The sequence below is a fragment of the Micromys minutus genome, assembly GCF_963924665.1.
Source record: "Micromys minutus genome assembly, chromosome: 9".
NCBI classification, from domain to species: domain Eukaryota; kingdom Metazoa; phylum Chordata; class Mammalia; order Rodentia; family Muridae; genus Micromys; species Micromys minutus.
In genome coordinates, this window is record NC_137978.1 from 26,824,135 (window position 1) to 26,851,271 (window position 27,137).

Genomic DNA, 27,137 nt, shown 5'->3' on the forward strand with positions numbered 1-27,137 from the left:
GCACATCTATAAAATCTCCAAGTATGAAGAATTGAATGTGTGCTTAGCTTTGGTGTATACATTTTTAAAAATTAAAAAAAGTAAAGATCATTATCAAACAGCCAAGTCATTCCTAGAGATATAATAGCATATGCTGGCTTTTTTTTTTTTTTTTTTTTTTAAATTTTGAGACAGGGTTCCACTGTGTAGCCATGGTTATCCTGGAATTAGCTTGTAGGTCAGGTTGGCCTCAGACTCAGAGGTTTATCTGCTGCACCAGCACACCTGGGTGGATACTGGCTCTTAACACATGGTCTCCCTCTTGTCTATGGAACATGTTCAAAGATTGTCAGTAGTGTTTAAAACTGGATGGTAGTGAGCCCTCCGTATCTGGTACTTGCTAATGCATAGATTACCTGTATACCTATGATAAAATATATGAATTAAACACCATAAGGGATGAGCAGCAATAAGAAGAAAATAGAACTGTTATAATATACTATGATGAAATTGCTACCGTCTCTTGTGCAGTGGGGCCATTATTAAGTAGGGTAGAGGTGTTTGAGAACAGACATTTTGACACTGACTTAGAGGGTTAGTTAGTGACTGGTAGCATGAGCATCCCAAGTCGTCAGTTATGGACGGCACTGGATTAATAATGCTCTTCAGAATAACCTGTTTAAAATGTAAGGTTCCTTATTTTTGTATGACTCTGCTGTTTTTGGATCATGATTGCTTGGGGAATGTAGAGTGCAACTGTTACTTAGGAGGAGCTCCTGTGAGTGGGAATGTAAGGAAGCACCGTGAGTCCCAGGAGTACAGCATCCCTGGAGGTATCAGTAGACATCCTAGTTTTCACTGCCCGAGTTCATTTCTCACAGACTTCACCATCTTAAGCATTGCTAGTGAAGTAACTCTGGTCTTAAAAAACATGACCTAGGGGTTGGGGATTTAGCTCAGTGGTAGAGCGCCCTGGGTTCGGTCCTCAGCTCTGAAAGAAAAAAAAAAACATGACCTAGGCCTTGGCTTAATTTTGGCAACCAATTTAAGAGCGTTTTAAGGGTAAAATTCAAAGTTTTGCTTGCAGGCTTTTGAGCAAATTGATTCAGCCAAGTAGTTCTTAAATTGCTGTGTTAGATGTGTAACATCATAGCTTTACTGAGAAAAGTGGGTTGTGATGTAAAGTGTAACAGCGCCTTTCTTGCTGGCTCCCCAACCTCCAAGCCTTGGGAAAGGAGTGCAGGGGTCTTTGTGTTTTAATAGCAGTTGTTTGGCTACCATAGGTGGACATCCCCACAATTGGACTGCTATTTCGAGGGAGTGTTTGAATCTCTTAAATGATATGACTCAGAAACTGGTTCTCTACCAAGAAGCTGCTGCTACAAATGGGAGGATGTGTTCATCATACTCAGTGGAACCCAAGAAATTGAATTCTCCAGGTGACTCCTAGTCCTAAACAAAAGGGGCAAAATGTATCTGCTTCCCTAGAAAAGTGACAGTAGTTAGTTCCTGAACAATTGCAGGTGTGAGGTATATGTGTTTAGCATTTCTCTCTCTGCCCATCTTTACCATAAGTTTGATGTGCTTAATTAGTAGTTAAATTAGGAATGTTGAGCCATACTGGGTAGACTGATGCAGTAAAGTGCAAATGGTGAGTTCATTTGATAGTGCTTAGAGAATTGAGCCTTGGGAATCAAGCTCCTACTGGTGAAAGGAAATGAAACCACACAGATCTGACTGAAAACAAAGGTATCTACAGGCTCATGATGCGGCAGCTGAAGGCACTTGTTCTGCCAGCCTCACAACCTGGCTTTGATCCTGGAGCCCACGGTGAAAGGAGAGAACTCCTAAAAGTTGGCCCGTGATCTCTCTCCATACGCCTGCTCTTAAGCACACACTCGTAGTCATGATGCGTACGACAAACAAATCTAAAACCCCTTGAGTGGTTCCTGGATTACAAAAATAAAACTGGACATTGGGACTTAAACCTAAATGAAAGCCATCTACTGTGCTTTGGTTTAACCTTAAGGGGTGGGGTGCAAAGGTTGAACCCTGTGTGCTGCCTGCCTGGGCCAGGCTTCCTTATCAACATCGCATTTGCTCTGTTGCAGATGAAACCAGTTTTCAGACTCCAAAACCTAGCCAGATGCCTTCCGTGCAGCCGTTAGTTAAAACTTCACTGTTTTCTCCAAAATTACCTCCACCTGATGTTTCAAGTCCTTTTGGGACTCCGTTTGGCTCCAGCGTAGTGAACCGAATGACTGGAATTTTTGATGTAAACACCTGCCATGGGTCTCCCCAGAGTCCTCAGCTTGTAAGAAGAGGGCCGAGATTGTGGACTCACACTTCTGGTAAGAGCTGTTTACTTTCCAGATTTGAAGTTGCATAGTTGTAGATTAGACAGCTTATGTTTTCACCTCATCATTTCTGTTTTCTAGATCAGCAGGTATCTGCAATTTCTAATCCCTCTCCTTGTGCCTCTGTTACTACTGAGAATAAGACAGTGAGACAGCCCAACGTCATCTACTCGTGGATTCAGAATAAGCGTGAACAGGTAGGAGGACACATCTGCAGGTTTTATGTTTATATGGATCATTGGGAGACCCAGGATTTTATCAGCAGCAGCCTTTTGTTTATTTTAAGCTTCTAGTGTCAGGTTGACTCATGAAATCACCCACAGTTGAGTGTTTTGAATTATACTGAATTTCACATGACTTAATTCTTTAAGAGATAGTTGAGTTTTAGGCTCTGGACTAAACAGCAAGTAAAACAAAGTCCTTTCCCATATGTTTATATTTTAGTTGGGGAAGTAAATGAATAAGCAAGTATATTACTCTATATAGCTTTAAAATTTAGAATGTTACTAACTGAATTAATGTCAGGGCTGTTCTGGGAACTATTAAGAGCAAAAGTTGTTTTATGCTGAAATATGCTATTCTAAGCTGTGTTCTGATAAGTCACGTTTAAGATGGGGAAATACACTCAAAAGAAGAGAATTTTAATGTGTTAAATATTTTTTAAAATATTTATTATATATATGTACATTGTAGTTGTCTTCAGACACACCAGAAGAGGGCACCAGATCTCATTATAGATGGTTGTGAGCCACCATGTTGCTGAGAATTGAACTCAGGACCTTTGGAAGAGCAGTCAGTGCTCTTAGCCACTGAGCCATCTCTCCAGCCCCTACTGTGTTAAATATTATATAAGAAAAGTAGAGCAGGTTAGAAAGACAGTGCTTAAAGGGAGGAACAGTGTTTCACGTGGACTGCTCAGAGAAGTCTCAGTGAAAAGCTGATGCTGACAGAGCAGCAGGAAGGATGGACGTGCACACACCCATAGGAGGGCGTGTTCCAGTGTGTCGAGAGCTCAGTGAGGGACTGTGGTAGGGACAGTGCTTTGTAGGGGTGAGCTCAGAGAGGTGTTAGGAACCAGAGTTCCGGCAGCACTGGATGGTGCTGAAACTGGCCTTTACCTTCAATGAGGTGGAAAACCACCATACTGTTTTGAATGTAGGATGTTATGTTACTTATATTGTGAAGGAACTTTTCTAAAGCAGGATTGAGGTGAAACTTTTCCATATCTGAAGTTTGAATCCTAAGCAGCACAAGAGCTGAAAGCCAGTGGTGGGTATGATCATGGGGATTGTGACGGCAGCCTTAAGGTACTGGATACACTTGTTTATACTGACGCAACAGGATTTGCTTATAATTTGCTTTTGGTATTCAGGAGGAAGTTCCAGTGTTTCCTCTAAGGCCGGAGGCATCGAACGAACGTAGTTTTGGTTGGTTGGGGCAATTTATCACTGATTCCAAAGGCTTTGACAGTGGTGGAGTGGAGAGTTGAAGTTTGATCTTGGGAGTGGCAAATCTGAGATGCCTGTGTAGAAAGCAGGTAAAGATTAGATGTGTGGAGCAAGGCTGGAAGCCATGAGGTTCAGATAGTATTCAGAGCCATGAGACTCAGTGCTGTTCAGTGTTCTAAGGAACAGCAGCTGAGGTGAGAAAAAAAAACGTTTCCCAGAGCAGGACAGTGACAGGAGTGGCAACAGCATGGATGGAAGTGACGTTCAGCGTGAGAGTGGGATGGTGTGTCGTCAGGTCCACTATTGGAAATGGGTTGTGGATCCCAGAGTCGGGCATACACAGGCAAGCATTCTACCAGTGAGCTATACCCCAGTCCGTTCTTACTTTATTTGGGATCAGGATCTCCTCAGCTGCCCAGGTTAGCCTCAGACTTTCCCTGTAGCCTAGCCAGGCAGTCTTTGAACCCCACTTTCTGAGGTTATGGGCCTGAACCATCTTGCTTATATTTTGCAAAGCCTGTGACAGGAGCTCTTGTGTAGAGGAGGCTGCATCAGGAGGTATTAGAGGAAATGGAGCCTCCAAAGAAGCTAGTCTCTTAAGGATCTTTGCTTTTAATTGAGAGAAAATTACCTGTACTTGTTAGGAGTTGAGGGGTCAAGGACTTTAAAGTATCTTAATTTTTAAATGGGAGAAATGGAAACATGTTTGCTGATGAAATGATGAGGTTACTATAGAATAAAGGAACTGATGTGACACCAGTTCTGGCCCTGCTAGTTTTTGTGTAGTGACTTGACAGTTTTGCCTTCTACATCCCTGTGGTTTACTGTGGCTGTGGGTCAGAGAAAAGCAAGTCAGCAGGCTTAGAGTCTGATCGAGAAAACTTATTTTCTGTAAATGTCACCTTGTAGGCAATGTCTTAGGGACATTTGGGGTGTTGGGGTGTTAAAGGGCCAGCAGTTGTATCAAATTGAGAAAAAAACCTGCCCAGACAACTTAGATTCCCTTTTGTTTTTGTTATAGCAAGGATCTAACTGGGGTCTGGTGTGTGCATGGGTCAGAGTTAGAGGTTAGAGGTCCTATCTTGGTTATTCAGCCCATTGTATATATTGTTCATTGCTACATTTTAACGTAGAAAATTTCTCCAGGAAGAACTTAGAATTGTGTACTACATTTGAATAGACTTGAAAGTATAACCATGTTTATTCTTTTTTTCCAACTCAGATTAAGAATTTCTTGTCAAAGCGGGTGCTGATAATGTACTTTTTCAGTAAGGTGAGACTGAAATTGCAGCCTTGAGAATGGGAGGAGGAGATTGCTGTGAGGTGGGAGATGGGACCTGACTGAGAAGGCTTACAGACACTCCCTGCAGACCATGCTGGCATCACTGCCCTCTCCCTAGACATACACGGCACCGTGTGGTTCCTGGGGTTTGCCTTGTTGCTGGTCCCCCTGGGACAGCTGGGGCTTTGTGCTGACTTTTAGCATTGACCCTTCCCTGCTGGCTGGCAAGCAGTTCAGCTTTTGGGTGCTCGATGACTCATTTTCCTGCTCACATCTGTGGCCTGGTAAAAAGGGAGGAGACTAAATTAAAGGTGTTGAATTTTTAATGGATTAAAAAGTTTTATTTCAGACCACAGAGTTGTATTATGTCCCAGCGTGGTGGCTTACATGTGTAATCCCAGCACTCCAGGTGCCGAGGCAGGAAGATGGAGAGTTTGAAGTGAGACCTATAAAATCCTGTCCCAAGAAACTCATCCCCCAAAACAACAACAACAAAAACTCCTGAACAAACAAAGCTTTCTTGTTTTAGAAGTCTCTGGGCAGTAAATCTAAGTTGTAGAAATTAAAGATTTATTTGTGTTTTCAGTCAGATGTAGCTGTTTTGTGTCAATCCGTTCTCAAGCAAACCTTTGTCCACGTACAGGGAAGAGTACTTTTGCCTTCAGTGTTTGTGCTTTACCTCTTTCTGTATATACTGCAGTATTAGTGACTGGACTAATGGAGCCTTTCACACACACAAAGGTTTTCATTATTCATTTAACTCTCTGAAGCCAAACAATGATGGGAAAGAATTGAGCATCCCTGATATGAACAGGTGGATATGCATAAGAGCCATCTCAGCTTCTTCACATTGCTTTTCACTCCAAGGGACGGGAAGGTCTTTCTAATGATTAGATTTCCAAAAACTAGTCTACCCATGACCATCTTTTAGCAGAAAGGTTTTTATCCTCTCCAGGAAGATGAGAATTCTCTGAAGTTTACTGCAGTTCTTGCTCTCCACAGGGGAACAAACTTTATGAGTGTCTTGTGTATTTTGTGCACTTTCCTTTAGATTCCCTTCTATAATTCCAACACTGGTACTCTTAGGTATGCCTTTGGTCCTCATTTTATGGAGAAGAAGAAACTTTCTGCTCCAAGCAGAAAAATCTTTCCCTCTGTGAGTAAAAATCTACTTTGATTTTTATTCTGCAAGAGCTGTTGTGTTGCATAAGTGTAGACAGTGCTGAGAAGCATTGTAGTAACCAGCCCAGTCTTCAGAAGATACTTACACAAAGCCAGTGTTCCTGTTTGTAGTTTGGGTTTTGAGATGGTCTCAATAAGTTGCAGTTGGTCTTGAATTCATTCTGTCGCCCATGTAGGCTTTGAACTTCAGATCTTCCTGCCTTAGCTTCCCTAGTAACTGGGATTACAAGCTGTGCAGCCTAGTCCTGCCAGCATTTATTTACATGGGTCAGTTGCTGCTTCATAATGTCTAACCCAGGGCAAACTGAAGAAAGTCACATGGGGTTTCTTTATATTGGGTTGAGGTGGTCTTGAGCTGTAACCCTAGTTAAGGCAGTTCTTTTGTCTTACAAAGAACTTTAACAACTCTTTCCTTGAGTAATCACTGTGCTGATTTCCTGAGCTGGGCTGATTACCGGTAACTCTTAACTTACTCTGAGGCAGTTGAAGACTTAGGGTTACACAGTAAGTGTGGATATTCTCTTGTACATAATCTTTAAATAAGAAATTATTTCAGTTTAAAATTTGGGAGACAGCTGTCAGCCTTGTTGTTATAGACCACACAGCTGGTGCAGTGGCAGTTTTTGCACAGGGGACTTAACAGAGACATTTTTGTTTTATTTGTAGCACCCAGAGGCCTCCATCCAGGCTGTATTTTCAGATGCCCAAATGCATATTTGGGCTTTAGAAGGTAAGTAGAATCTTGAACTATACTCTGTGACTATGATTTTCATCATTTTGAAGTCTGTTCATGAGAGGTTAGCTTTGGTATTTTCAATCCTTGAATTCTCAGACAATTTTTATCTTTGTTTTATACGGATAGCTTTTTTCTCTTCCTCCCTGGTGCTAGTCGGAACCTGGGCCTCAAAACTGCTAGGCAAGCAGTCCTGCTTAGTCGCAGCTGTAAGCCTAGATGGGTTTCCATTTGGGTAGAATTTTTCTCATACATAAAGAAGTTGAGGCTAAGAGTCTTCCATATCTTTCTATACAAATAAAGTGTAACCAATAGATAATCTTTACCTTATGGTTGTTTTCCTTGATTGGTAAAGAGCTGTTTCACCTTATGAATACTACCTTTGTATAATACTTCAGAGACCCAGGGAGGCCTTTCTTGACCACACCATGTAAATGTCCTCACAGCTGTCTGGGCTTCCTTGTGTGTTTTGTTTTATGGTGCTAAGGCTTCTGGATGCTGCTTCAGGGCTTGTTCCATTTATTGTCCAGTGTTTATTTATTTATTTATTTATTGTTTTTTGTGATGCAAACTACAAGAGGATTTTTATTCCGAGAGCGGTATTGTCCAGTTTTCTATTGTAGCTCTTCTTTATTTATAATTCCCTTTATATCCAGACTATCAGCATCTTCCCCGATAGATACATTTCAGATGGGTTTGTCTAATTTTAATTTTGCTTTTCTGTTTTCTTCCCTCTTGAGGTCTGTCTCACTTAGTAGCAGCATCATTTACAGAAGATAGATTTGGAGTTGTCCAGACCACACTCCCAGCTATCCTTAATACTTTGTTGACTCTGCAGGAGGTGAGTGACAGTGTCCGGTGTGAGTGCAGGCTGTCCCCCAGTGCCCAGCGTTTATTTCTCCAGTCCAGTAACAAAACATGTTGGGAATGAAAATCCTGTTCTCACCCTTAAGAAATTACAATCTAAAACACTGAACAAGAAAAACTTCACTTGCTTAAAACTTTTCCAGAAACTGAAGAAATAAGTATGCTAACCTTGTGTGACAGGCTGCTGGAATTCAGGTAGATAGTCCATGCTATTTTGTTCAAGCTCCGGTTCCTGTTTTTGAGAAAGGATCTCTTGTATCTCATACTGGCCTTAAACTCACTGGATACCAAGGACAGCCTTGAATTTCTGCCCCTTTTGCCTGTATCTCCCAAGTGCTAGAGCACTGGGTATAATCCACAATACTCCACTGTGTGTGTGTGTGTGTGTGTGTGTGTGTGTGTGTGTGTGTGCGCGCGCGCACACGCACGCGCGATAAAAACAAGTGCTACCATGCCCAGCCCTTTCTGAATTTAAGTGATTTGTTTTTTTTCTACCTTTTGTTATTGTAGCTATGGGAGGTATAAACAAAGGGCTTTGGGGCATATAGAAATATTGTTTGAGTGCAGTAGGTTCTTTAATAGGAGGTGCAAAGCTTGGCCCAAAGAGTATAATTGTTGCATCTTATGGTCTGGGGAACCATTTTAGAAAGGAGGAATAGCTTGCTTCATAGTTACTCTGTTTAAAATTTAGTTCATATCACCACTTAGGAAGACTTAATAAAACTAGTGATTTTTTTTCTTTTCCTTTTTATTATTATTGCTTTGAATATTCTGAATATTTGAATATTCCCCAAACCCACAAAATTCCTGTATCTGCTACCCATCCATTCTTTTACCAATTATTCCTGACTTTTCTTCAGGCCTTTATCATTCCTTATGACTCCCACCTCTTACCTGAGACCCTCTCATTCTGACTAGACACTGCCATTCCTCCCTTGAGCCATCTGCTTTTAAGCCAGTGTAGATCATTCCATTTTCCCTCAAGTGTGACTTACATGACTGTTTCTTTGTCTTGAATGTGCTTTTCTTCTTTCTGGCTCTGCTTTGTAATTCCCACACCAATACTCGATTGATTAGTAGAGAGAGGCTAGGACCATCTTCTCATTCTGTTGCTCCTAGCATATGCTGTGGTGCCTGGCTAGTGACAGGTGTTTATGAAGATGAGAGTTGGATGCCTGCTCATCTGCTTGATTACTGCATAAGCAAGTGAGCGCATCTCTTCTGCGTTTTGAGTTGAATTGGCAGTTCTGATGCCGTGGGCTGATTATAATGACTGTTCCTTACTTTGAGGAGGCAGGGGTGTTGTGTCAATCATATTAGTTCTTTTTTTATGTCTTTGATTTTATGTTCTGTGATCTTGAAGGGATAAGTGCTCATAGTGAAGAGTAACTTGTATCTCAGTAATTCAAGGCAAGTTGCACAGCATTAGCTTCTGGCTACAAAGGGGCATTTGTGAGGTACTGTTCTGTTTGTTTGTTTTCTTCTCAGTGACGATAGCATCAGTCAGTAGCTATGAGCCTTTAAAGGCTAAACGGAAAGGACTGGGAGGCAAGGAGTGTAGAGACGGTTATCCCGAGGTTGTTCCTGCTAGTGGCCAGGTCATCTGTAACCTGTATCCTAACAGTATCCATCTACTTCCCTCAGGTTCTGATTAGTCAAAATAAACTAATTTGAGAGCATTGTAGTTAATTTTTCATCAATAGGTGGGAATAACTGCCATCTTGCTTAATTTACTGAAATTAAGTAAATTCAGTAAATTAATTTACTGAAATTAAGTTGTTGTTGTCTTTAAAGAGGCCCTTAGAGGTAGAGTTGTGGGCTAAGATATTTTTTGTTTGTGCCCCCTCCCCCCCCCCCACCAACAGGATTTCTCTGTGCAGGTCTGGCTGTCCTGGAACTTGCTCTATGGGCCAGGCTAGTCTGAAAACTCACAGAGATCTGCCTGTCTCTGCCTCCTGAGTTATGGGATTAGAGGTATATACCACCATTACCTGGCTATGAGTATTTTTTAATTATGAAAAATTTAAGTTATGATAAGTATATATCTATATTAAAATAATATTAAGCATTTTTTATTTTGAGGCCAGTTATGGTGGTATATTCTGGAGGCAGGCAGATAGATCCATGTCTGTCTTCCTTCCTTCCTTCCTTCCTTTCTTCCTTCCTTTCTTCCTTCCTTCCTTCCTTCCTTCCTTTCTAATGGGAACTTAATGAGATCTCTCAAAATAAAAGAGGATCAAGCGGGCTGAGGATTAGCTCAGTGGTGGAACACTTGCCTGTAGTGTGCCCAAAGGCACAGCCCTAGCTCTGGGCTACATTCTCTAGTGATGGAGAGAGATGTCACTGGGCAGTCATGTGGCCTGGTGTGTTCATTTACCCTGTGAACCCTCGGCACCATTAGTCCTGTTTATCTGGAGAGTATGGTACCTGAAACGGTTTGTCAGGAGATCTGCCCTGTTTAGTTTTTGTACCATCATCTGCAAGCTAGATTTTGATCTTAGAACATTGAAATTGATTTTATTCACAGATTCTATCCAAGAGTTACCATGGAATGACAAACAGACCTGATTCTTGTCCAAAGAAGCCCGCAGGCTAGCACTAATTACTGTTGTGAGGACTCAGTGCATAGAAATTCAGGATGGTGACAACTTAACATGATTCTAAACAGACTGTGGGGCATGTGTCTGTGGCGGAGGGCAGAACACAGGTGGCAGGAGTGGGTTTTCTGCCACCATATGTGTGTCCTGGGGATCAGATTCCAGGCTGCAAGCTGGATAACAAGTGCCTTTCCCCACTGGACTGTCCTGATGCCACAACTAAGATAGTTTTGGGAGTGAGAGGTAGAAAGGGAACCTTGGCCAGTAGCTTCCTTGAGGATAAAGAGGTTGGAAAGAAGTGAGGGGGAGAAGAGGTACTCTTGAGGGCTAGAGCTTTACATTTGAAGGTGTGTTAGTTGATTTTCTCTTCACTGTGACTATCTGATAAACGGTGACTTAGGGGAGGAAGGGGCTGTGTGGGTTCAGAGTCAAACAGTACACCATGGCAAAGAAGGCATGAAGGTAGTAACAGCTTTGTCCATGCTACCAACCATAGAGCAAAGGAGCTCTCCAGTGGTCACACAGCTGTCACTTTGTCCTCCCTGTTTAGTCTGCACATCACTGCATCTGGCATGGGGTTACCCACATTCAAGGAAAGTAATCTTACCTTTGGAAAGCACTTCATGTAAGAGTAACTTTTATTTGCTTGATATGTCATCTCCAAGGCTTATTGTCTTAGTCTACTAACCTAGACCTAGTCCTGGAAGCTTCTCACCTCCTGTAATATCATCTAGGCCTAGAATGTCAGCCTCTGAGACTTGCTGCTGAATAAGCTCACCCTTTTCTAGTTCTTTGTAAACTCTAGCTGTCTGATTCAACTCTGCTGTTCTCAAACTCCTCTCCTACCGACTGATTTAATTGGCCTTCTTTCTCTTGGCCTCTCCTGAATTGCTCTGCTTGAACTCATACTAATTTTGGCAATCTGTTCTAATCTTGTTCCCTGGTTCATTCTGTCTTTACCTGTTTGTTCTCTCTTCAGCCTCTCTCTGTAAAACTGCCTCTCTCTTCACTGCCCCTTAAGTAGCTTTCCTTTCCTCTTTCATGAGAGTTGGGCATATCCTATTCTGTGAAATCTTTCTCTGATTCATTACTTTGTCTGCCACTCAATTAGACATCACTTTCTTTTTTTTTTAATGAAAGAGAATCCTTTTTTTAAAAAAATATTAATTTTATTTATTCTGTACATTGTTGCTGTCTCCAGACACACCAGAAGAGGTGTCAGATCCCATTATAGATGGTTGTGAGCCACCATGTGGTTGCTGGGAATTGAACTCAGGACCTCTGGAAGAGCAGTCAGTGCTCTTAACTGCTGAGCCAACTTTCCAGTCCATAGACATCACTTTCACACATGTGCTTCCTTCTGAAATTAATTTCACATTCATTGTTTGAGATTAAAGGTATGTATCAAGGTCATGTCTGCTTTCTAGCCAGAGGGGATCAAAGGTGTTTGCTAAGGGCTGAGCCACACTACATCTAGAAACAGGTTTTTTTTTTTTTTTTTAGTAAATAACACAGTCTCAGGGTTCAGAGTGTAATCAAATATCCTGCAACACCCTTACAGTTGTACACTGAGGTGTTATTACCTAGGTGATTCTTAATTCCATTGACAGTAAAAATTGGCCTCCATAAAAAGCTCAGAGTTTTCATCAGAATCCTGCAAACAGGGTGTACATTTTTTCTCTAGAATTTTATGTAGTTTGACTTAACTTAGGTACAGTACTCAAGGAGATACTTTATAAAAATGTAACAGCTTGGGAAGTTAAAACAAGGCTTGTTTTGCATGACTGCATTTTTCTTGAAAGACTACATATTGCTATGATTTATTCAATCAGAATCATACCCTGTAAATGGTTGAGTCAGAATTGGAAACCGGGCTTTTGGACTCCAAGTCCCGAGCAGTCCGTGTATCAGATTACCTCTTTAGGGCTTGGCAAAGGTGTGCATTTCTTCACTTTTCTTAAGAGGGAATGGCAATCTGACACAAGTGCCAGAGTGTCAGATCTGGAGTCAGGGTTGGGTTTTATTGGAAAAGACGTTTGTTGCATTTCTTTGCATTCAAGAGTCCATTAATTAGAAGCTACATCTCCTTGTTGGAAATTATGAAATGCACAAAAGGATCCATTAAAGGACCAATCAGTATATCTGAGTGTCCACATCTGGGTGATCTGAGGTGTGGAGGGTCAAATGTACACTCTGTACAGCACTCAGGTTATCTGACCTCGTAAGTGGTTAGTGAGAGCGTGTTCTCATGACTGTACTGTCCACTTATGTGTGTGCAACAGAGCTTCCACATTAACATCAGTTTTCTCTAAGAAGTTTTGGGAGTGCCATCAGCAAGCAGTCTAGGGCATACAGCACTGGATAGCTGCACATTTATATCCAGGCCTTACTGCTTTCTGAGTGTCGGGACAGAATAACTACCTCAGCTTTCTGAGATCAGTGTCATGTCCATAAAGTGGGAATACATGGTACCGAAATGGTTTCAGATTGTGGGGATAGGGAGAATAGCTCAGTCAAGTGCTTCCACACATGCATGAAGAGGTAAGCTTGATCCTTAGCAACTACAGAAGAGTGTGGGGGGGTAGTCTCAGAGATGGTGACTCCCAGCTCCTAGTAAGGGCCTCAGGAATGCCACCTGAGGTTGACTTCTGGCACCCGCACACAGAGTGTTTTAGATTCTAAGGTTTTTCAGATTTAAGAGTATTTGGGTAGACTTCAGTAATTGAGGATCCCTCATCTGAAATATCTCAGAATCCATTTTGGAGCACTTCAGATTTCAAAGCATTATGGACTTCAAAATTTTAGATTAGGATATCCATAATTTATGAGGTTTATCAGGAATAATCTGGCTATAAAGGTCTAGAATGGATTCTTTACCTGTTGAGAGCATGGTTAAATAGCAGGTGCTATTTATTAACATGAGCATAGTTTGTCATGCTTGGCTGCTTTAGCCGATTGTTACTTGAGAAGATGCTTTGGAAGCACTTACCTCAGTTGCTGGCACACAGTAATTGCAGTCCCTTATTGTAGTCATCACTACTGAGAGTGCTTTCAACCACAGGCCATTTTGTCCCGTGGAGACATAAGGAGGCAGTTACTTTAATATAATAATAGCAAGCTCTCTGTAGGCTTCCTTGGGCCAAAAGTATCAATAGTGGTAATTTTTTCTCCAAGGGTATTTGTCTATGAGTGTGCTGTGCTTTTGAGATACTTGCTACTTATTCGAGATCCTCCTTATGCAAGGATTTGTGTGTGGAGCTGGCAGATGAGTACTTTAGTTCTCCTAACTACAGGAGCATTGCTTGTTGTAAACCACAGTTGCCTGTGTTGAACCTCTTGATAAGATACATCAAAAAACTTGATCTTAGCTGCTTCTCACTACACACTTTTATTGTCCTAACCATACTTAATCACTTGGACTATTATCTTTTTAAGTCATTGATTTTAACTTAATTATTTAAAAGGAAACATAACTATTGTTAAAAGTAGAAATCTAGTTTGGCTTCCTGTAGATATCATATATGTTTAAGATAGTATGGTGTCTCAATCCATATCATATATTTTGAGAATTTAAATTAAAAATTCTTTTTTAATGATTTATTTGTTCTTATTTTATGTGCATTGTTTTTTTGCCTGCATGTGTGTCTAGGTAAAATCCCCTGCACCTGGAGTTACAGTTGTGAGCTGCTTGTGGGTGCTGGGAATTGAACTTCTGTCCTCTTTTCAGTCCCTAAAGATTATTTTAAGTGTACGTTTTAGACTATACATAAGCAAACTCTGTTATGTTCCTTACAGTATCTGAGGTAGGTCCCCTAAGAAGAAAAGTGAATATTTTATCTCCTGTGACCTAGCTAAGCATGTGTAGTGGGTGGGTAAGGAGGTGAGGACTATAAATAACCTGTGTCAGGTCAGGTCAAGTTTTTCTGACAGATGACGGAAATTCAGGTCAGTTTTTGCCACCAGAGGAGCTGTAAAAGTTTTTAGTTGTCAGTGGCTTTTTTAATTGTTGTTTTTGTATTTTTTTTCCCCAGAATTGGGAATAAGGTAGTTAAGATGAGACAAGACAGTGGGTTTAATTTCTCTGTAGATACTGTTGTTTGCTGACGTCCCTGTGTGAATCCTTGTCCTTTCTTACCCATGGGGATTAGTGAGGGTTAGAGAGATGGTGAGAATAACTGACTCATTGCTTCATTTATTTACCCCTGGTGCAGTTTTTACTGTGAAGATTGTTTTAGACTGAAGTAAATGTTTGCCTGCTGTATAAGCTTTGGGTCCTGGATTTGGGTCTTTAGGGTCAGAAGGAAAGCCCAGCATGGATCATGGCTGTACTCATCCTTGGTGGGAGGGGGTAATGTTAGGCAGATTTCTAAAGCACGGTTCTCAGCCAGCCAAAACTGATAAGCTTCACAGAATTTGCCTCAGAAGGATAGCAAGATGGGAAGCCACTGAGGGAAGACACTGATGTTGACCTCAAGTCTCCACACAAGTGCACACCTACACACTCCTGTATACATGCCTCATATACACAAGAGACTGGTGATTTTGTGGTTTTTATTCTTAATTTGGAACCATTGAAAAAATAATTTACTTTAAAAAGTTGAATAAAGTCTCATGCAGTTACACATTAGATGTAGTGAGGGTCCCTTTAAAATCAAAGAACAGTGCTCCCGGTGGTGGAGCACACCTTTAATCCTAGTGCTCAGGAGGCAGAGGAAGGTGGACTTCTGGCTCAGAGGCCAGCCTGGTTTACAGAGTGAATTCAAGACCAACCAGGGCTATACGGAGAAATCCTGTCTCTAAAAACAAAACAAATAAAAACAAAAATTCAAGGGCAGGTGTATCGTGAGAGCGTAATGATTTGACGTTTCTAGTGTTTGTTGCCATCCTAAGAATTATTTCCTTATAATAATACTTCCCCCGTTTCTGGTAAAAGACTACTAATAAATAGAAGAATTTAAAAACCATGGTATTTGTACATTTCCTAGAAACACTATATAAGAAGTTTGGACACAGGTCTTTGTGGTTACTATTCATAAGGTTTTATTGAGCACAGTTGCTAGTGCAGATCTTAGGAACTCCTTTAGCTGAATGTGCTGGTACACACCTTTAATTCCATTACGTGAGGCAGAGGTTCCAGCATAGCCAGGATCACATCGAGTGACCCCCCCCAAACAGACAGACAGACAAGCAAACAAAACCCTACATCTGTGTTTTAAATGTGTAGGGATGCTTTGCCCACATGTGTATATGGGCACCGTGTATAGCTTGTTACCTGTGTAGGTCAGAAGAGTGCATTGGAGTGCCTGGAACTAGGGTAACAGGCGAGCTGCCGTGTTGGTGCTAAGAACCAGCACATGTTTTTAATTGCTGAGCTATATATCTCTAGCCTCAAATTCAGGGATTTTTTTTTTTTTTTTTTGGTCAAAACAGCAACAAAAATTTTGTGCGGATGCCGGCAGAGGATGGCCTGCTGCTCTGCTTAGCAGCTGCTTAGACAAAGCAGAACGCAGAATTGAGCAGCAATAGCTTATCTTTGTGAAGTTACATCAGTAGAGTGCAGTTGTTAATAATTCAGACTAGTGTTACTTTATTTTAGTTTAGTCTCTTTACTGTTGTCAGTATAAGATGGTTAATGAGGTATTTTGTACTCTTCACACTGTCTTTGGAAATCCTGTTATGTCACTGTGCAGATTATATAAACCAGTGCTGTCACATTTCAGGTGCTCAGCAGCTATGTCTGACTAGTGGTTGAGTTTGGCAGCATGTTCTAAAATTTAATAATCGTGGTGACATTGACACTCTTGTAAGATCTGGAAATCAAGCATAGCAGCACGTGCCTGTAATCTACCTCTTGGGCAGCTGAGGCTGGAGAAATGCTTGGTTGAGACCAGCAAGTACTACATACAAAGTAAGTCTACGTACCATTTGTTCGCTTGGTACCTACAGAGGCCAGAAAAGGGTGTTAGTTTCTCTGGAGTTTAAAAGGTTGTAAGCTGCTTTGTGGGTGCTGTGACTAGAACATGGGTCCCGGAAGAGCAGCCAGTGCTCTTAACTGCTGAGCCATGTCTCCAGCCTCAGTGTATAGCTTTAATCTCAGTAAGCCTATGGCAAGATGAGAGGCAGAGATGAGGAAATTCCTGGAATCCGTTGCCCATCTAGCTTGGCTTATACAGTGACAAACTGTCTTAGGGTGGGAAGTGCAGGCTGACACCTGACACTGAATATTTTGAAGAAGGAAGAAAAATCTCTGTGGACTCCCATTGGTAGTCACTCAACAGCAAGAGCAGTGTTTATGAGGTCATCATCTATTCTTCAGAGATTATACATGGCAATTTTCCTTGTTTATTTATGGTATTTGTGCCCAGAACTTAATTTATAAGAGTATGGCAAGTAGTGGAGATGTTCAGGTAAAGACAAGGACAGGTAAAGCGAGTGTGGTCCTGTATCAGTCCCTTATGAACTTGACAGTGAAATTGTTTGTAACTATATTGCAAAGGAAATGTCTATGTTTTCTTCAACAAGATTCTGAACGTTTAAAAAGTAATTGCATTTTGATTGTCCAAATACAACAGAACTATTGGTGAGCTTGAACGTATTAGGAATACATCTTCAATTTTAAATCAGTATTTATAGATGAGATAAGTTTCAGATTTTGCATGGCAGCTCTTGGGCACCTAATTGCATACAGGGGACAGTTTCCCATTTCAGTTACATCTTATCTTTTAACTGGTAAATGTGTGGTAGCCTAGGCCTTTCATACCAGCAGGCAGAAGCAAGGGGATCTTAGAGATCAAGGTCAGCCTGGTCTACACAGGAAGTTTCAGGCCAGCTAGGATTGCCTAGTAATACTCTGGTTTGTTTTTGTTTTAATTTTGCCTTTAGACTAAAACTACAGCAAGCTGGATAAAGGTTTGCCACCTTGACGTTCTGACTTACATTTGTATAGTCTTTTACATTACCATGTCGTTCTTCTGTCAGTGTTCTGTAGGCTACTGTGTGTGTGTGTGTGTGTGTGTGTGTGTGTGTGTGTGTGTGTGTGTGTGTGTGTGGCACTCAGGGTGGAATCCAGGAGGAAATGTGATTTAGACTAAAAATTGCAGTTTGGTGGATCCAGGTAGTAACTAATGGTGGCTGCGAAATTACAGCAAGAATAATGTCTCTATTATGACTCAGAGTTACTTAATATTGCTCAAATGGTTCTCTGAGCACCACCTTCCATACTGCCTAAAAGTATTTCAAGTATGTCCCAGCCTCAGGAAACGCTCTAATAAATATGATTGTTGCGAAAGAACAAATGATTGGACTTGAAGTTAACATGGCAGACTTAACATATGCATTAAATTTTGTTCTTTTTTCAAAATTATACTATTGTTAAAATACATAAATCCATAAGTAGGGTTGGAATCAATAGCCGAACAGTTTGTGAAGCTGGAAAACAGATGTTGAATTAATACACTTAGCAGAGTCCAGGGACAGGTCCTATGTTGGCAGTGGGAAAGCTCTGGGTACCTTTACAACTAAGGTCGAGCTCCAAAAGAGTATGAATCAGATACCAGTTGGACTGTAGGTCCTCTGTTGCCACCTGCTCTGTTCCCACTGCAGCCTGAGGTTCACCCTCTAGAGACCAGGACATGGCCTGGATTGGCAGGGGCACGGCAGTGGGGATTATGCACAAGAAAAGTGTTACTGAACATTGGGCCCACTTCACACAGGGTAGTAGGTGACTGTTCCAGGGTGATCTAGGGATAAAGACTCAAATGACGGAGGGTGGAGTTTACCTCAGGTTCCATACTGATCACCCATCAGGAAGCCTGGTGGCTCTGGGAAGCTTTATTCAGCTTCTTGGGAGGTTCCATTTGCAGTTAGGAGCCAGGCATTACCAGATCTGAGGAAAGTCTCTAATATGGCTGATAGAGACCAAAAGAAGCAAAAGGGAGAAATATAAAAAACAAAAGAACTATCATCAAAATCCACAGAAAGTGGATGTTTTATCCTTGAGCAAAAATAGGGTGCTAAAATAAGAAAGAACAACAAGATGACACAAGGACTTGAAATGAAAACAGGATGGCTGGAGTCTTTTCACTCCTGGTGGCTGTATTGTTGGTGAATAAAGTGTGTGCAGCTTGCTTCCACTGAACTTGCTCCTGCTGTCAGAGGCCAATGTCCTTCCCTTTACTTTTGTTCCTCTTACTGTAATAACTGTGTTATTTTTAAATTATATTTTTTGCCCTTGGCCTTTAAAATTTTTTGCTTCCTAACTATCGGTTTCACTGTGTCCATTCTCTATTCTCTTCTGTCCTGTCTACCAGCGCCCGTCCTCTAGAACTGCAAAACCTAAGTTCAAATCAAAAAGAAAAAGAAAGGGAACCTAGTAATGGCTTTTCTTTATTAATGGTTAATGTTTTGTTCCTTTTTGCTAGATTGGGATAAAAATTATCCCGTCACCAGTAATGAACAGAGTGTAGTCTTGGGGGCTCTGATGGGCTCTGATGGGTCATGGAAACTTCGGATGTTTCTGAACAGGTGTTTTCAAAGTGTTGTGATTGGTTCACTAAAGAACACACATGACTTTGTAGATGTATGTGTTATCTCTAATAACAATTTCATTTGTTAGATTAGCTTGACTTTTTAAAACTTTCTACTTAAAGATTGTATTTTTCACTTGTTTATTTTGTGGGTATGGGCATGCAGTGTGCAGGTAGAAGTCCAAGAACAGCTTTACGGTCAAATTGCTCCTGTGTGGGGTGTGGAGATGGAACAGCAGTGAACGCAGGTCATCTGGCTTTGCTGCAAGTAGGCCTTCTTGCCTAACCTGTCTTTCATGATTGTCTGAACTAATGTGTTTTATTTCTTTGTGGTCTAGGCTGTTGACAAGTACTTCAAGCTACCTCATGCTTCTAGTAAACCACCTCGAACTTCAGGAAACCTTGTAGACACATCCTACAAAACATTAAGATTTGCTTTCAGGGCCTCACTGAAAACCGCCATCTACCGTATAACCACCACGTTTGGTGAACATCTAAAGTAAGTTAACCCATCTAATCACACTGACGACCTACTCTTGGGAGTTCTCCAAGAGCTAATACGAAAAGGCTTGTGTATTGAAAGCTTTCTTCTTGATGGGCCTCTGGGAATAAGAGCTTACGTATGGACTTGGTATTTATATTTAAACTTTTCGTTTATGCTTTTCTTTAGGGATTTCTTGTGAACAACAAAGTTATAAAATAGCAAGTGTGGTGTGTATATAAAATGTTTAAGTCACCTTAAAGAGAAAAAAAAATCCTGAGTGCCTTTCCAAAAAAGAATATCAAAAATAATTTTCTTGTTACATTTTGGTCAGGAGACTAAGACTTGGGTACTTGGATGAGCAGCATATTCCATAAATGAGGCTGTGGCACTTTGTGAATCATGCTGGAAAAACACCGGCAGATCACAACACCTTCAGAAACTGAACCAGAGAGAAACCACAAACGCCAGGCCTGTTTATATTTAGTTCATCGATGTGTACTGCTTTGCTCTCATGCAATGCTCTAGCTAGCTGGACAGGATGAGGGATTCTGGTTTCCTAACTAAGCTGTGTTTGTGGTAGTTAGAAATGAGTTCTAGCAGGCATGAGAGGCTGTGCCTTTCTATATTCAGTCAGTAAACAGAATACTGCCTACTGCCTGCTCTGTTTCCTTCTACTTCCATAGCAAAAGGCCGTAGGAGCAGCCGAGTCCTGGCACACTTCAGTGTGTGTTCGAATAGAAGATAACTGGAAATGATCCTGTATCATTGAGACATTGATTTAATTGCCTAAAAGGAAATAAAAATTATGCATTAATATCCAGACCCGTGCTGTCAAATACAATGACCATGGATTGCAGCTTTCTGTTTAGTTTTCTCAACACTTTGTGAGAGGCAAGGATTATCCGAATTGACACAGAGGTGTGTCAGTGGAGACAGAGTTACGTCTCGTCTGAAAGCATGCTTGTGCTAAAATGTGAACCTGAAAGGAGCTCTTACTTGCTCTTAAAAATCTGTCCTCTTTCCATTTCCAGCACTAGTTTGCCTCTAGGATGCCAGGTGCTGGGGGATAAGGACTTATTAGCTAAGAGAGGTGGTAGGTGGCGGACTGAGGTTCTGCCTTTCTCCTTCCATATTTTATTTAACTGGCACCAATGCACAGTCAGGACAGAATGGTACATCTCCAGAGTTGCTCAAACACGTGGGTTTATATCTAGTTACATGATTGGCTGTCTGGGTTATGGGGAAGTTACTGAAGCATCTCAGCCAGGACCAGGCCACACAGGTAGTCAGTTAAGAGAGCCAGGAATTCAGACCAGATTTTGCTAACTCTGATTCTAGCTGCAATGTCTGCACTCCTTGCTAGTGAGCTACGTGGCCCTGGGCTCTAAACCTTTAGACACTATTTAGGCTCCTACTTGCTTTGTTGGTGTTGATAGGAAAAAAAAATGGGATCATGCATATGTCTAATACACTGGGTTATGACTGTGTATATAATACCTAATTATTTACATGGAGCTCCACCCTGAGATGAGGTGCAGATGAGGTAAACTTTTTTTTTTGAGACAGGTTTTCTCTATGTAGTGCTGGCTGTCGTGGAATTTCTATGCAGGTTAGTCCTCACAGAGATCTCCCTGCCTCTGCCTCCTGAATGCAGGGATCACAGATGTGAGGCATCATAACCAGCTCCATTGACTCACAATTGGACAAATTTGGTTTAATTACAGCTTATAGCATCAAAATATACTTGAGTAGCAGAGCCTAGAGCTTAGGGAAAGTCCACTGGCTCGTGTCGGGGAAAATTATGGAGCAAGTTGCTGGTTAGTGGCTCCATTGCCAATTTTTTTATAGTGTCAGAGAGCAGAGATGATCGTCAGGCATTGTTAGGATAATCTGTATCAAAGGCATTAAAACAAGAATTTTGTGGTACTGAAAATGGTGTTCAGCTGTCTGGAATATTATTATTCAGTGATGATTCTATTACTAATTAAGAACTAGAAAACCAACATTTTTATTGTATTCAATTTTTACCCCAGAAGTTTGCAAAGAAGTTGTATACTACTTCTAGGGTGTATTTGCCTGCTTTCTGCCAAGGTAATATGCTCTCGTGTGGAGAGTGGAGGGAGAACTTTGTTCCCCTCCATAACATAGTACATGTTCAAAGGGAGAAATAAATCTAAGCCACCAAGCTGTTACCTTTGAAAACGATTAATGGAATCTATTGTATTTTAACCAAACATTTTAGTTTAAAGGATTTTATATTAAAGGCAATTCAAATATTCCACAATTCAAAGATAATGTTTGAATCTGGTTTGAGTAAAATAATAAAATCCAGAAAATGGACTGCAGGGCCTGGATCTGCACAGCAGGTTTCATAGTGGAGCAGGTTAGAGTGATGTCTGCGCTTGTCAGTCTGAATCTGCTCTGGTTTTTCAGAAGGTAGAAACATGCCATTGCCCAACGCAAGCCTTTGCCTTCATTAGACTAAAAAAGGTTTTCATCCAGTTTTTTCAGAAGTACTAAATAAGTGAAGATTTCTATTCATTTTTAATTGTTTTGAAAAATATTGACTCTGCTCTCTGTGGTTCACTTAATATGCTTAATGTAGAATAAAGCTTATGCTTTGCATTTCTGTTTCATTTAGTGCTGTGCAAGCATCTGCAGAACATCAGAAAAGACTTCAGCAGTTCTTGGAGTTCAAAGAATAGTTAAGTAATATAAACTGTGTTCATTACCCTGCTGATACAACTGCAGATGGGACAGTAAATGTTCAGCATTCTTGGATCAGAAGAAAACGGACTAATTAGATGCTTCCTTTGTCGTGGTGCTTGCTTTGAAAACTATACTTTAATGGGAGAAATCATGGAAAGAAATTCTCAGCAGAATAACCGAAAACTGCCCTTTCTGTACCAAATGCTTTTTGTGTGTGTGGTATAATAAAGTCTTTATTCAGTTTTACAGGAGCATCTATGGCAGCCCAACTGTCTCTTGCTCGTATAACTTGATAATAATTACTCACAATTGTTTTCAGAATTTACTTCTCAGAAGAGTGGAGCCAGCTCAGAAGTTACGCAGGGTGCCTTGACACAGGTCCTTCCCAATCGCTCTAAGAGGTTAGCTCTTTGTAACCTCAAAATACATAAACTTAAGATTACTTTGTTTACTAAAGGATAAAAATGGTAATGTCGGAGAAGAACTCACTGTGAAAATGTTGTCTACAGGACATATTTTGTTAATGTTAGGTTGTGTTTTTGTTTCCAGGGACAAATTAAATTTGCATGATTGTCCAAAAAGAGTCTCGATTTACAGATGCTAACTCTATATAAAGGAATGTAGAAAAATTGAAATCTTAAGGTACACGATTAGGCATTTGCATTTGGTTTTTGAGAAGTGATCTGAGCAACATCTCTGAATTCATTGCATCATGCTACAAAGGAAGAACGTCTCGGTTCCCAGCCAGTTTTGTTTTCCTTTTTGAAATGACATTAAAGAGTTGGCAGAGGTTCTCAAAGAGGGGAAAGGTTTTGTAAGAAGACCTGGAACCTTCCCCTTCCCCTACTGTTTGTCTTTACCAGATCAAATTATGTTGTGGGTCTAGTCTGTCTTCACATGGAGAGCAGCCTCTGCAGTGTTAACTGGCTAATTAAAATGTAATGGGGCAAGCTTTAGAGCCAGAAGCACAGAGTCATCACATAAGCAAGTGAAGCTGGAATGTCAGAGGCGTCACTGTCCTCAGGAGCATGACGTCCCAAATGTACAAGTACATGTGGTCATTTTATGACTTATTAGATCATTTCTCTAGAGATGAAGCATGGGAGGTCCTGCTGGAGGATATTCATTGGATTAGCTTTGGGCCAAATCTTCCTTCATAAATCCTTTCCTGTTATCTTTTTCTTTAAAAGTCAGCACAGTATTGTGTATAAATCTTTAATGTGATGTGTGTGCCTCGCCTTTGTTGGCTTCATTGGCACATCACATCTTTGCAGTAGTGTATTTTAGCTCCAGATCTCCTGCCCCTTCAACCAGCACATGGCAAATTACAAATGAATCTTGCTAGCCTTAAAAGTGTCTCTACGGGACAATTCCTCACCATGACTGTTAAGTTTTGTGTCTTTTAAGTCCCCCATCTGCCTGTGTGTGAAGTTCTCTTGCTCTTTTCTTCAGAGTGTAAGTTGGGTTTCCAGTGTGTTGGTTTCTTGCAGATAACCAGAGAGGTCTGGCTAGATAACGGAGCTCCATCGTATTCCATGAGTCAGAGCCATAGGTCCTTCATGATTGCTGGCTGCCTCTGACTGAATCTTTGCTGTGTTTCCATAAAGAACGGTGGCATGTGTAGCTCACTGAAGAGGGTATCCTTTTAAATGGACTTACTCCTAGGAGATGTCTGGTTTAGTTTAGGTTCTTGCTATTCCCACGTCCTCTGGGTGAAAGTATATTTGATAGCAGTGACTCTTTCCGGATGTGCTGTGTCTGAGGTATTGAGCACACCATGCCTGCCTGGTGGGGAATAGGACACTGCCATCCCCTCAGATCTGTATTGTCTTTGGAAGATGAGGGGTTGTTCTTTTTTTTCCCATTGTATATTCGTGGGCAACCCCCCCTTTGTTTTAAAAGGCAGCCTTCCACCTGCACACAACGAGGACTTGAGGGAGGCCAGCAGGAGAGAAGCATTTGCTTTGGTGAAGTTGGAACCTGCTGACAAGCCTACTGAAGTGATGGCCTGAAATTAGTCTTTAAAAGCCTTTTTCCGGCCTTCAGTTTTCTCCGCACCTGTGTTTGTGCCTCTAATGGGACATATAAAGCCACAAGCTGCTTTTGCAGAGTAGTGGGAACCTTGTGGACTCAACCTTATCCTGGTGAAAAGACATGGAGAAAGTTACACTGAGTTCCTGAGCTTGATTTCTTTGGGAGTGTTTTGTGTGTCTTCCTATTAATATTTATGATAATCTGTTTATGTCCTTTTGTATATCATCGATATGAATTGGTAGAAAAATAAAGTGACAATTCTTAACTGAGACTGTTCATTGAACTATGAATCTGTGTGTTTCATTAACCATTGCCATTTGGCCTCTGAGTTGTTGCTTATGAAGCCTGCAGGGGGCTAACTTTAGAGTAACCAGCCTTTGCCCTACACCACATTAATTTGGTGGATGATCTATGTTTAGTAGTAATTTCAAAGAGCCCGAATTCTGAAACAGACACTCTTTCCGTCTCTCGTCTGTTTGTCTGTCTTGGCTCTTTTTTCCAAAACTAAATAAACAAAGACGGCAGGCGCTGAAAGCCATCTCTTAACAGAGGTTTCTTTTCTTGCCAAAAAAAGTATTTTTAAACAGATTATATTCCCAGACTGACCTGTCAGTTTTACTTAGATTAGTTTGAACTTCACCTTTAGGTCCAAAGGCTGGCTCTTGCTCTCTAACCCTTAGTCATCTTTAAAATTGAATCACTTAATACACCCATCCCTCACCAGTCCAACCATTCCTAGTAAGGGTTTACTACTGTTCTAATTGTTAGGAATGTTTTAGCTTAGTTTGAAGGCAGAGCCTTCTGTGTGGTCAGGGCCAGCTTCAAACCCATGGCAATCCTCCTGCTTCAGCCTCCTGAGTGCTAGGTTCTATATGGGTATGTTTCACCATGCCTGGCTAATGCTCATTACTTAAAGTAAGCCAAGGTTACAGGAAGGTGCCAACATGCCCACTGTGGAAAACTCAGCCCCTGGAAGAGCAGCAAGCTGCTGAGCCATCCTTACAGCCCCCAAACTCCCCAATCCCAACTCTTTAGAATGAGTTTATTTAACCTTCCCACATATTCCACGTATTCCAATGTGATCCCTCACCTGTCCCCAAATTGAATAGTCATTGGATTGACCTAGTTGGCATTAAATCAAACAGAGCATGGATTTGCCTCCCCTTGAACCCCTATGAGCACTACTACCATGATTTCAGTCAGTGCCCTTATGCAAGCCTCACATGAAGGGACGGTTTCTTTGGATTGCCTTTGTTAGCTGCAGCTTCCCAGAGTGTTTCACTTTGAACGCGTCCTTAGGTGTCCTGGTGCTAGTCCACTCTGCTGTGTTTGGAACAGCTAAGTGGCTGCTGCTTGCCGTTGGTGCTTAGGCTTCACCTGGCCTGCACCCACAGCTTTTACTGGATGCCTATCTCGCTCGTATCTGGTTTTGGAAATCCTATGGGGATGTCACTCGTGGAGAAATGATTGGGAAAAATGGCTGCTCAGTCACAAACCTTTCACTTGGTGGCTTTTTAAAGCCATGTTGACTCTTGCTTGGTTTATTCTTTTGTCTCCATTGATGGTAGTCTATTGGTTCCCTCACGGTGTCATCACTCCTAGCTGTGAGGCATTTTCCACCCCCAAGTGGTATCAAAACAGGAAAGTTGATCTACAAGGCACAGGAAGTGTCAGTGAGCCCAAGGATAGGTCACTCCTCGGCCTAAGGAACTCAAGCACTGTCAGTATCTGGTTCTTTGCTTGCTCCTGTTGCTGACTGGGTTTCTACTCCTTCAGCTGCCTTCTAGTTCCTGAGCTTACTTGTAATGGAAACTGACCAGCTGCTCCCGAATGCCAGCCGAACTCCTGATGGAAGAAAATTGGTCCAAGAGGATCAAGTGTCCGATTATGCTTGAGGCAAGGTCGTAGGTCACGTGCATGCTAGTGTGGCTTCTGAAAAGCCTCTATTGATAACAGCAAGGTGGAGACAGTTCCCTGAGATTTGGAATAAAGTTTGGAATTCAGGGCCTTTGAAAAGGAACTTGTATGTTCTTTTGCAGAAAGAAAACAAGGAAGAGTGTAGTTGTTAAAGTGAATTAAGTGATCTCCCCTACGACCCCAGGTTCCAGAGGAACCCTTTGGAGGAAAACAACACCCTAGAACCCTGATTTCCACGAGCAACAGTTCAAACACACTGCTTATCACTTAGATAACCAGGCACAGGAAGACAGACTGAGTAAGAATAATCATCAACAAGCTATTGTAGTTACAGAGGGGTTTCCAATGGAGCTGTCGGACACACTAAAGTGAATAAGATCCCCTGGTGAAACTAGAATTCAGTAGAGAACTGGAAACCATGGGATACACAGAAGTCACATAATTCATTTTTGTTTATACAAGCTGGATTTGAAAAAGCCACAAAAGTTATAGGAAAACAACAAAAAATTAGTCCTGAAAGGAGTTTACTAACCTAGAATTTCATACTTAGCATTTTGTTTTTGAGACAAGTGGCTCAGGATAGCCTGCCACTCCTTGTCTGTTTGCCTCCACCTCCTACTGCTGGGATTACAGGGATCTGAGACCATGGAGGGTCTATACGGTGCTGGGATTGAACCCAAGGCTTTGTGTGCGCTAGGTGAGCACTCTACCAACTGAGCTGCATCTCCAGGACTCATACTCAGCATTTATCTTCAAACGGTGGGGTAAATACATTTCAGACAAAAGCTGAGATGTTCTTCTGTGAACTCACCTATGAAGTAACCTCCCCCCCCCCCAACTCCCCAGGAAAACGGAAAGATCACCGGTGAGGGAAGCAAGAAAAGCAGAGGAAAGCTAAGCGTGAGTGTTGACTTACAAAGTAGCGTCTCGCAGGCTTTAACATGGAGAGAATTAGTATGTACATGCAAAGCCAGGTAAGTCAGCATTTGGGAGTGAAGTATTCTCTGGTCTTCCCATTGTCTG

General features: G+C 41.5%; 1 protein-coding gene across 1 annotated transcript in view; it reads left to right on the forward strand.

Annotated features, from left to right (window-relative positions):
* NDC1 (NDC1 transmembrane nucleoporin) overlaps window positions 1-24,406 on the forward strand; it is a 43,631-nt gene extending 19,225 nt beyond the window's left edge. Inside the window, exons 11-18 of the mRNA XM_080921935.1 lie at window positions 1,263-1,418; window positions 2,091-2,330; window positions 2,418-2,533; window positions 5,007-5,057; window positions 6,915-6,978; window positions 7,722-7,822; window positions 19,309-19,469; window positions 22,096-24,406. Of these exons, the coding sequence (XP_080778061.1) occupies window positions 1,263-1,418; window positions 2,091-2,330; window positions 2,418-2,533; window positions 5,007-5,057; window positions 6,915-6,978; window positions 7,722-7,822; window positions 19,309-19,469; window positions 22,096-22,159 (953 nt within the window). The 3' untranslated portion in view covers window positions 22,160-24,406. The remainder of the gene's footprint in view (window positions 1-1,262; window positions 1,419-2,090; window positions 2,331-2,417; window positions 2,534-5,006; window positions 5,058-6,914; window positions 6,979-7,721; window positions 7,823-19,308; window positions 19,470-22,095) is intronic.
* Window positions 24,407-27,137: the final 2,731 nt, after the last annotated feature.